At 48.0% G+C, this 10,055-nt stretch overlaps 1 protein-coding gene across 1 annotated transcript in view; it reads left to right on the top strand.

Moving 5' to 3' along the window:
• The window catches only part of MFSD10 (major facilitator superfamily domain containing 10), a 28,758-nt gene extending 18,978 nt beyond the window's left edge, over nt 1–9,780 (top strand). Inside the window, exons 9-13 of the mRNA XM_009328883.1 lie at nt 1,138–1,246; nt 3,982–4,072; nt 5,869–5,916; nt 7,386–7,475; nt 8,927–9,780. Coding sequence (XP_009327158.1) covers nt 1,138–1,246; nt 3,982–4,072; nt 5,869–5,916; nt 7,386–7,475; nt 8,927–9,033 — 445 coding nt within the window. The 3' untranslated portion in view covers nt 9,034–9,780. The remainder of the gene's footprint in view (nt 1–1,137; nt 1,247–3,981; nt 4,073–5,868; nt 5,917–7,385; nt 7,476–8,926) is intronic.
• The last annotated feature ends 275 nt before the right edge of the window (nt 9,781–10,055 follow it).

Here is a 10,055-nt window from a genome sequence, read left to right as displayed (position 1 = left end):
AAGTGCAGGCCCCGGCACTTGGCCTTGTTGAATCTCATACAGTTGGCCTGGGCCCATCGATCCAGCCTGTCCAGGTCCCTCTGCAGAGCCTTCCTACCCTCGAGCAGATCAACACTGCCGCCCAACTTGGTGTCGTCTGCAAACTTACTGAGGGTGCACTCGATCCCCTCGTCCAGATCATTGATAAAGATATTGAACAAGACAGTCCCCAAAACTGAGCCCTGGGGAACACCGCTCGTGACCGGCCGCCAACTGGATTGAACTCCATTCACCACAACTCTCTGGGCCCGGCCGTCCAGCCAGTTTTTGACCCAGCGCAGAGTACACCTGTCTAAGCCGTGAGCCGCCAGCTTCTCTAGGAGAATGCTGTGGGAGACGGTGTCAAAGGCCTTACTGAAGTCCAGGTAGACCACATCCACAGCCTTTCCCTCATCCACTAGGCGGGTCACCTGGTCATAGAAGGAGATCAGGTTGTCCTTTCAGGATAGCCATGTAGTGAGATACACAACTTTATGCCGACAGTACAGGCTGTGTGACAAACAAGCTTGTTATGGAGGTGAGAACTTTTAGTTGAGAATATCCACATAGTTTAGTAGATAAGAGAGGTGAAACGGGAATTTGAAGAAATATTTAAGGGTGGAGGGAGTGATGTTGCAAGCTTCCCAGTGCAGTACATGATCACCACCACGCCAATGCCCGTGTTGTGCCTTGGTGACCTTAATCAAACTCTGCGTGAGTGATGGCAATGGTTCTGAGAAAGAAAACGCTTGTTCCTTGGAAACCAACAACTCCCGTGCATATGGCAGAGACTTCCATGGCACAGGGTAATTAATGTGTTGACTCTTTGTGGGCCACCCTAGAAACAACTAAACTACATCATAGCAGTCTAGAGATGATTGCAGCACTTGCCAGCAGCTGTCCCATCTCTACGTAAGACCTCAGAGGTTTGTCTTCTTGCTGTCTGCCTGTCATGAAAACTAATGATGTCAGCATATTAAGAACTTTGCACTGCTCATGCGAGCACCAAAAAGCATTTTCTCTCTCTGGTTCAGGAAAGGGTCTACACTGAACCTGTGAATCCCAGGGTTGAATGCTCTGTGCGTGACACCATAATCTGTGTTTTTGCCTCCCTTCTAGCATGCAGCAGGGCAAGATGTTTTTCTTTATTGGAATAACAATGGCTGTGATCCAGGGAGGCTATGCTCGCCGAATCAAGCCAGGAAATGAAATCAGAGCTGGAAAAAGGGTAAAAAAAAAAATAAACAACTTTTCTCTTTTTCTTTTCCCCCACAAATCTGATATGTTAATTTTCAATCTAAAGTGCAACGAAAAGTAGTTGGAGGCTATAACTGTACTTGTCAAATCAAACAAAATTTCTGTCTCATTAATCCAGCTAATGACTTCTCAAGACCCTGGTTGTTGGGTACCTACCAGTCTAACTAAACTTTGGAACATCAGAGCCATTTCTTACCATATCAGTGACAATATTATTGAAACTTTGAGTTCTTCATATATAACTGCAGTAGGGAATAAGAACAGAGTGTCTGCCTGTGCAAGCTAGGTAAAATGCTGTGAAGGTTATGCTTTGTTTCAGTGATTTCTCTTGCAGTGCAGACATTGAAACTATTAAAGCTGCTTCAGAGCTGATCTCTGACTGTCTTTCTGGCGAAGTATTTTCAGGGACATCATCAGTCCGGCCATCTCTGTGCTTGACAGGCTTTTCCTAGCGTATATTTCACTGGTGGGCAGGGGGAAATAGATTCTTCCTGCAATCTTCGATTTGTGATCATCAGTATGACATGTAACAATAGCATGTACAAACATTCAGACAGAAGTTTCCCTGACAAAAGCATGCATTTCTTTGTTTTGCTTGCCTCTTTCTTCATCTTTCTTCATAGAGATGCTGCTGCTGCTGTACTGGGATGACAGGGAACGGTTCCCTGCAGCTTATACAGCTGTGGGACAAGTAGATATGTTTTGTCATTTACATTTGGGTGTGGAACTAAACAAAGCGGGTTTCGAGTGTTTCTGAACTTTTGTTGGCTGCTTGGTAATAGGTATGCTCGGACTGTTAAAGACTCCATCAACTTATTATACATTATTTTGAGGCCAGTGTGATTTCAACAGTGGCAGGGTAGAAAAGATTACCAAACTGCACTGCATTCCAGTGAATAGACACAGCTTTAATCTTAAAGTTATTTCTGCTGGTGAAACCATCTCCACCCTGCTCCCTGGCAGGCAAACGTTAATGGCATGTTTGTTGTGTCACATAGGAAGCACTTCCCTGCAAAAGAAAACTCACGCTGCTGTGTTAGTGCCGCGTTATCATGGAATCATTAAGGTTGGAAGAGACCTCTAAGATCATCGAGTCCAACTGTCGACCCAACACCACCGTGCCCACTAAACCATGTCCCTAAGCGCCTCATCTACACGTCTTTTAAATACTTCCAGGGATGGGGACTCAACCACTTCCCTGGGCAGCCTGTCCCAATGTTTAACCACTCTTTCAGTCAAGAAATTTTTCCTCATGTCCAATCTAAACCTCCCCTGGTGCAACTTGAGGCCATTTCCTCTCGTCCTATCGCTTGTTACTTGGGAGAAGAGACCGACACCCACCTCACTACAACCTCCTTTCAGGGAGTTGTAGAGCGCGATGAGGTCTCCCCTCAGCCTCCTCTTCTCCAGGCTAAACAACCCCAGTTCCCTCAGCCGCTCCTCATAAGACTTGTTCTCCAGACTCTTCACCAGCCTCGTTGCCCTTCTCTGGACACGCTCCAGCACCTCGATGTCCTTCTTGTAGTGAGGGGCCCAAAACTGAACACAGTATTCGAGCCTGTGCGGCCTCACCAGGGCCGAGTACAGGGGCACGATCAGTTCCCTGCTCCTGCTGGCCACACTATTTCTGATACAGGCCAGGATGCCATTGGCCTTCTTGGCCGCCTGGGCACACTGCCGGCTCATGTTCAGCCGGCTGTCAACCAGCACCCCCAGGTCCTTTTCCGCCAGGCAGCTCTCCAGCCACTCTTCCCCAAGCCTGTAGCGCTGCATGGGGTTGTTGTGGCCGAAGTGCAGGACCCGGCACTTGGCCTTGTTGAATCTCATACAGTTATCATACAGAATATCATATAGTTATCCTCTGCATCAACTTCCTCCGTGTGCTCTGCCAGCCTGCTGTGTTTGCTGTCACTGCACTGCAGTTTATGCAAACTGTGGTTTGCCCCACTAATTTTTGTACTCCTTCCTCTTCCCTGCACTGAGAAGTGTAGTTACCTTGAAATACTCAGTTTAGGTGGTCTGGGCTGATTGCTTCTCATAAACACCCGTGTGCGCTATGCAGAAACCTGCTGGCCCTGGGGCACTCTTTCTGTGGATGTATGTGGCTTGAGTGGCTTTTGTGGGAGTTTTCCCTTTTGCTGAAGTTATTCTGACAATTTGTTTGTGAATCTGGATCAAATGTAGCCTCTCTTAGCACAGTGATTACAGTAGCTCATTTATAACGGAATCTTCAAAACGAGACATTTGGTGGGAGTGAATACCCTCTTTTGTGAAACGCCCGGCAGATCTTAACTGATCCGTCATTTCTGCAAAAGCTCTGTATGTGAGGGAGAGATCACAGGGGAACTGAAATCCAGACTCTTGGAGGAGATGAAGAATGCTTTTTCTTTTTGGGTTTGAATTTCAAATGCTACTCCCTCCCCCCAGATTTTTCCTTCTTGGCTCCAGAAGTATGGACTCCAAAAGCTCAAGAGGGTTTGATGTAGCCCTTAAAATCAGCCAATACTGCTGAGAACAAGCAGAGGAGCAGTAAATTGCGCTGATGTGTGGCCATCCAGGTGAACTTGAAATGCCTATTTGGGAAGAAAGGGCTTTCTGCTTCTAACTGAAATGTAGTCCCATCGGCGGAAGAGAACTGGCAGGACACCTAGTTAGGCTTTAACAAGCAGTGCTTAAATGTAACTGTGTGACTCATTCATTTTGCAGGCTATTATGTTGCTGATTCCAGCTTTCTTGTTAATTGGATGGGCTGCAAATGTGACCATGCTGAGTGTTGGACTGTTGCTGTACTCTTTCGGTGAGCTATTCAAAATGCACTGAAAGCTAAGCACAAATAACTTTTCTTCATATATTTATTCATCCTGTTAAAAAAGATGCACTTCTAACTTCAAACTATGAGTAACAGAAAGCTGACATTTCCATTTACAAAATATGGAAGAAATAGTGTCTGGGTTTTTTTTCTGATGCTGTTTGTGTCACAGGAAGTTGCCACGGTGGTATTTGGAAGCATCCCCAGTGCTCCTGTTGTCCTGTCTCACTGGGGAGCTCTTGAGGGTGGTTTTATCCCCCTCTCATCAGACCTAGAAGCAAAATATTCACTAAATAGCTCAGCTCAGGAAAAGAAGGGAGGCAGCATGACTTTGCATTTCTGTGGTGGCTGCGTTATTTCTTAGGCGACAGGCTGAAGAGACCTGTGCCCTCCGACGCTGAAGGCTGGAGTGTGCGTTCAGGCTGAACGAGAGTGAGGGTAAATCAGTGTTGCCCTGAATGTTGTGGCGTGGGGCTGTGCTGTGCGGGCTGAACACCGCTCTGCTCCCTTGCGTTGTAAGCTGCTAGCTCAGGGAGGGAGCAAAACTCCACCTATTGTTTTTGAGAAGTGGAGATGGTTTTCGAAGATGCTTAAGTGTTTGCGTAAATAATATTCTGCCAGTTTAAGCTGTTATTCGGGGAAACAATCATGAATGAAGTTGGATTCGTCTGCTGAAGTGTCTATCTGAAAAGAGATTTCAGATATTCCCAATGCTGCTAACTATTGTTAAGAAGCTTCAAATACGACTAAATACAAAAGTAGGAGACTTCTCTTTCGCATGATACATCTTGATTTAAGAGTAAACTGTAAACCATAAAATGCATCTGTTTAGTAGGTTGCTTGTCTGGGGACAGCTGTGTGTTTGGCAAGTTTCAAAATCTACATCTTATCTACAGATCAACTTGCTTTTGAAAGCCCACTCGGTGAGGAGGGGTGATAGGAGGTATTCATTTTGTCTAACTGTGCTTCTAAGTGAGGAGCCCCATCTTCCTAGGCTCCATACCCGGGCAGAAGACCCCATCTCTTCTCCGGTTAGACAGCTAGAAATGCCTCTAGAGGGGCCTCTCTTCCCCTCTCTTCCTCCCTCTGCCCCAGGAGTTAGGGTGCCTGCAGCTAAGGCAACATGTCGATCATTCCTGTTCTCCAATTGTCCTTTTCTTCCCAGAAAAGATTCTGCTTTGTATGCTTAAAGCACTTCCTTCTTGGCAGAAAAGTTCCCTATTTCAGTAAGAAAGAGGGCAGTGATTGCTGAACAGCTCTTGGCTTTTGTGTCCAAAAATTTTGTAACCTCTTTTTCTTGGACTTGACTGCCTTATTTCCCAAGACAGAACGTAGCTGCCTTTTTCATCCGTGAGTATGGTAAAGCTGTATGCGTGGGGACAGTGTGGTTCTGTGTACAGCCACCTCGTTCTCCATTTGAAATACGAGCGATTCCCTTTCCCGGCTCCACCTGACAAGAACACGGGGATTTGGAAAACTAGCAGTTAGCTGATCTGACCTATCCACCCCTTTCCCGTGGGCTCACAGAATGAGAGACGCTAATGTGAAACATCTGCTCAGAGCACTCATGGCTCTGGGCTCTTCGTGCAGGTTGGCTTTGAGGGGGTGTTTTCATTATTGAACTGGATTAAACCTGATGATTCGTTGTTGGTACAGTGCCCCAGAGCTCAGCATATTTCTCTGCAGTAGTAACGAGTTTGCGCCACATGTTTTTCACTATTGCTCTTGTAACTGTTTTGAGCGCTCTGCTCTTCATTGACACTCTCTTTTGTGGATTTTTCCAGCTGCGGCCATTGTTATCCCGTGTTTGTCAGCGGTGGTGTCAGGCTATGGTGAGTGTCTTTCCTGCTTTGAGCGGCAGCCCTTGGCCACATAATTGACCTTTGTATAGGCTTGGCTCAAATACAGAATTGACCTCAAGTTTAGTGATGCATCAACAGGAATGCTGGTGGTGTAGGTCCACCTCAGATCTGAATGCTGGACCGGTGACTCTGGCTGCTGCTTGGCTTTATAAAAGGCCTCTTTCCCCCCAAATGGGAAGCAGAAATGCTAGAAGTGTTACAGCGAACTGCTGCTCCACGTTGTACGTAGGTAACCCTGAAGCGATAACCACCCTTGCAGGAGTGAGGCTAAAGCCTGGGAAAGAGCCCTTCCCGGTCACTTGTCTGCTGCCCCTTTTCACTAGAGCCAGCGACCCGTGACTGTCGTTACCCTCTGATCGCACCGTGCTTTGCTGGGGAGAGGCAAACCAGCTGCGTTAGGCTGGAGGTGCCACAGCCTTCAGCCCCTCCCTTTCTATGAACGTCCGTCACAGAAGGGAAGCTAAGTGGGGCTGCTGGGGATACAAAGACAATACCCTGACCCCGGGAAATGCAGAAACATCCCGCAAGGGAGCATAGGAAACCCCCAAACTGACTTGTACCTGTTTCTGAGAACTGTCAGCGCTCCGTAACGGATAGTTTCAGAGCTAACAAACAGCAATGATCCGTTCAGAGTGACCATCAGTATCGCACTTCAATTTTGTACTGTGTAACGCAGCTTCTTCCAACGTGATGGGGAAACTTGAAGCAACCTTATTTCTGGTTCTTATTAAAAAGATGGGGAACAGCGGGCAAAGAATAACTATCGTGGACAAAGGCCACAAACAGCATGGAGCCGGGGATGGCCTGGGCTCTCTGAAAGAGACACCAGCCATCGCTGTCAGCAGTAAAATCACTTCTTCCTGATTCCTTAGAAAAGACCTTTTAAGGAACCTTCTAAAACCTCCTGGATTTGTGGCACTGGTTGCTACGTAACCTTGTAAAGCAGATGTAGCTGTGTTGCCATCTGTGGATGATGCAGTTCGTTCTTTCTTTAGCAGCAGTTCAGTTGGCTGCCAGCACTACAGTGCTTGCTGAGGCAGAAAAGTAAGGCTTTGCTCATTAATGTCACTCTTATTTAACTTGCATCCATGCTCCTGTATTTATTATACACCTGGGCCACCTCAGCAAATCTTGTGTACAATGTAAAGCTTTTTTGTTGTTTTTTTTTGGGGTGCACTACAAGTTGTCCATGGACAAGCACTCTTGTCAAGCCTTGGTGTTTTTTCAACAAAGCAGTCACGTTTATCTTGGTGGAGGGGAAATAAATGCAGCTTGAGCAGTGAATGTGAAATGAAAGGAGGGGGAGATGCGTGTGGGAAATAATAAATAATACCTCCAGAAGAACAAGGCACCAAGAGCTACAGCAGGGCCCTGCCCTGCACGCTTGCCCTGCCCCAAGTGAAATCTCCACATTGAGTAATGGCTCTTTGCTTGCACAGGCTCTGCCAGCCAGAAAGGACGAGTCATGGGGATCCTGAGGAGCCTGGGCGCCCTTGCCAGAGCCCTGGGACCGATCCTGTCAGCTACAGGTGAGTGCAGCCCCATGCTCCTTCCTGCCTTTGCCGACATACAGCGTTGCTCTGGGCCCCCGCAGCCCGGGTGGGTCTGAAGGTAAAAGGAAGGGAAGCGCCGCAGGTTGTCTTTGCGGAAGTAGATACGCCCAAGAGCTGTGCCAGGGACAGGACACGGTCCTTGTGAGCACCAACGAAAGCGTCGTGGATGAGTTTAAAAGGTTCATACAAGCAGAGATAAACTAGACAGCAGGTATTGCCTGACTCTAAAAGTTCCTGCAACCGTATCATCAAACTAACCAAGCCCCGTGCGTAGCTGTGCAGGCACAGCGGGCCTGGCCCCAGTGTGCAGAGGGAGCCAGAGGCTGACCGGGAACCCTTGCCTTTGCTGGGCTGAGTTGCAGCCATTTTAGCAAGTAACCCCACCTGCTGAGGGCTCACCCTGGCACTGGGCAAGCAGGAGGCAGTGAAATCAAGGTCTCCTGTGCTGTGGTAACTGCTTCCCCATATCTCATGAAGCTGCATCCCAAGATGATACAAATTAAGTAGGGACAGTCCATAATGTGCAATAAAGAGAACTTTTCAGCATTAAAATCATCGGTAACCTATAAACTAAAGAACCCACGCTCTACTAATGCCCCGGAGCTCAGGGAGCGTGCAGTGCCTGGTGGCCCTGGCTAAGGCCAAACCTAGCCTGTGCCCAAGGAGCACAGGTACCCCGGTACAGGGTTCAGTTCCCCCAAGCTGTTATAGGGTAAAGGGACAGAGTAAGGGGAAGCAGCCACGCAGCAAGTCAGAGCTTGAACTCAGAGCTAATGTTAAGAAGTTTGAGCAAAGCCAAAACCTGTTTCCTGGCAGAAACTTGTTTCCAGAACCTTGGCATCCATATGCCAAGCAACTGGCTCGCTCCAGCTCCCCAAACCGCTGCCCTGTGCTGCAGCTAGCCCTCCATACAGCGGTTTCTGAAAGGAAGAGCCAGACTTTGGACTTTACTGCAAAACCAAAGCAGCAAATGCAGCCCAAGTGCTGCCCTTGCCCTCCCACCTCAGCAGGAGTCACAAGTGTTTCACATAAGGAGACCAACACCAACAGCGAGAGCCCTTTAAGAGCAGCCCCGACAGCGCCAGGAGCAGCCGTGGGGGAGGTGCTAGGGGCAGAGAATTAAACAGTTGCCTTGTAAAGCTGAATAAGTGGATAGGAACTTCCCCATTGCCGTACTGGCAAGAATGAAGATATCCTGTTTAAAATAACCACTTTTAACGTGCTGCTTCCCTGGAAGAGAACCAACACGGCTATTAGCCACCTCCTCTTTGTAACTTGTGCGCCAGGAAGGATGTGCCGTGAACGATGCAGTAGTTCTGTGTTCTCCGCTTGTATCGCTACATTGTCAAGAGCAGCGGCTTTGAAGGCCGGTTTGCACAGCAGCACGGACAAGCATACTAACGAGCTAAATCTTGTTTCCTTTGCAGTCTACTGGCTGGCAGGGGCAGAGGTTTGCTTCACTGTCTGTGGAGCTTTGTTCGTCATCCCCTTCGCCTTACTTGGTTCTATAAAACAGCAGACAAAGGAGGAGTAGGAAGTAACCACTGAACTGCCGCCAGCTTCCAAGGACCTCTACAAGGCCTGACTCTTGGCACCTGACTCCGTGGATCAAATGGGAAGAGGAAGATTTTGATCTTCTGGAAGGGCATACGCGATGATCATTTGCAGCAACAACAGACTTCAGGTTTCTTCCAGCCCTCTGCAAGCAGTTATGTTTAAGACAGCCTCCCAGCCAGCAGGGCTAGTTTTGCAAATAAAAAAAAAAAAACCACCCACAAAGCAGTTGAGTAAAGCATTAAGATCTTCAGACAAGCAGAGACGGGCACGACAGCAGCACAGCGCGACCCCAGTTCACCACCGAGTGCTGTTGAACACCGCGCTGTGGCGTACACAGAGCTCTCCTCTGCTCCTCGCCCTTCATCATCAGCACAAGCCAGACCAAAGCCACTGCCCGAAGCCCCTGCGACGGGGCCCATTTTGTCTGGTCTTGGCTAGCAGAGGACAAATCCTCTACGGGGGAGTTTCTGTACAGTTGTCACCAGCTCTCCACAAATGCTCAGCGGACCTGGTAGCGGCTGTATGTAACCGCCTTAAAACATGACAGTCGAAACCAAAAGCGAGAAGCATACTACAGGCTTCCTGAGCCTGGCTGATACTTGGCACAGGTGGACTGTTTTTGATGTACAATTAAATTTTGAGAGATGTTTTATATTTCTAATACTGCAGGATGTTTTGTAATACTGTTCTTTTTGTATTACAAATAAACTATTACGTTGTCCACTCACACAGTCAGCTCATTACCGTGAAGATGTTACACCCACCCAAACCAGAACTCCACCCCCAGCACCAAAGCCCCCCGGAGGGAGCCAGCCACTAAGGACAGGTGGGGGAGGAGCCCTCCTCCACCAGGGTCTGCCTACTGCGCAGCTGGGACTCTCTGCAAAGGAAGCCCGGCAGTGCCTAATTTGAGTGTTTTCTGAGAATATGTTAAAGCAATCATTAATCAACTCATTAATCATTAAAAAAGAAAATTGAGTGAATTGAATTCAACAGGCT

Source organism: Pygoscelis adeliae, unplaced genomic scaffold (genome assembly GCF_000699105.1).
Source record: "Pygoscelis adeliae isolate BGI_AS28 unplaced genomic scaffold, ASM69910v1 Scaffold66, whole genome shotgun sequence".
In the NCBI taxonomy this organism is placed as follows: Eukaryota; Metazoa; Chordata; class Aves; order Sphenisciformes; family Spheniscidae; genus Pygoscelis; species Pygoscelis adeliae.
The sequence above is the reverse complement of the archived record's forward strand: the minus strand, read 5'-3'. Positions and strand labels throughout refer to the sequence as shown.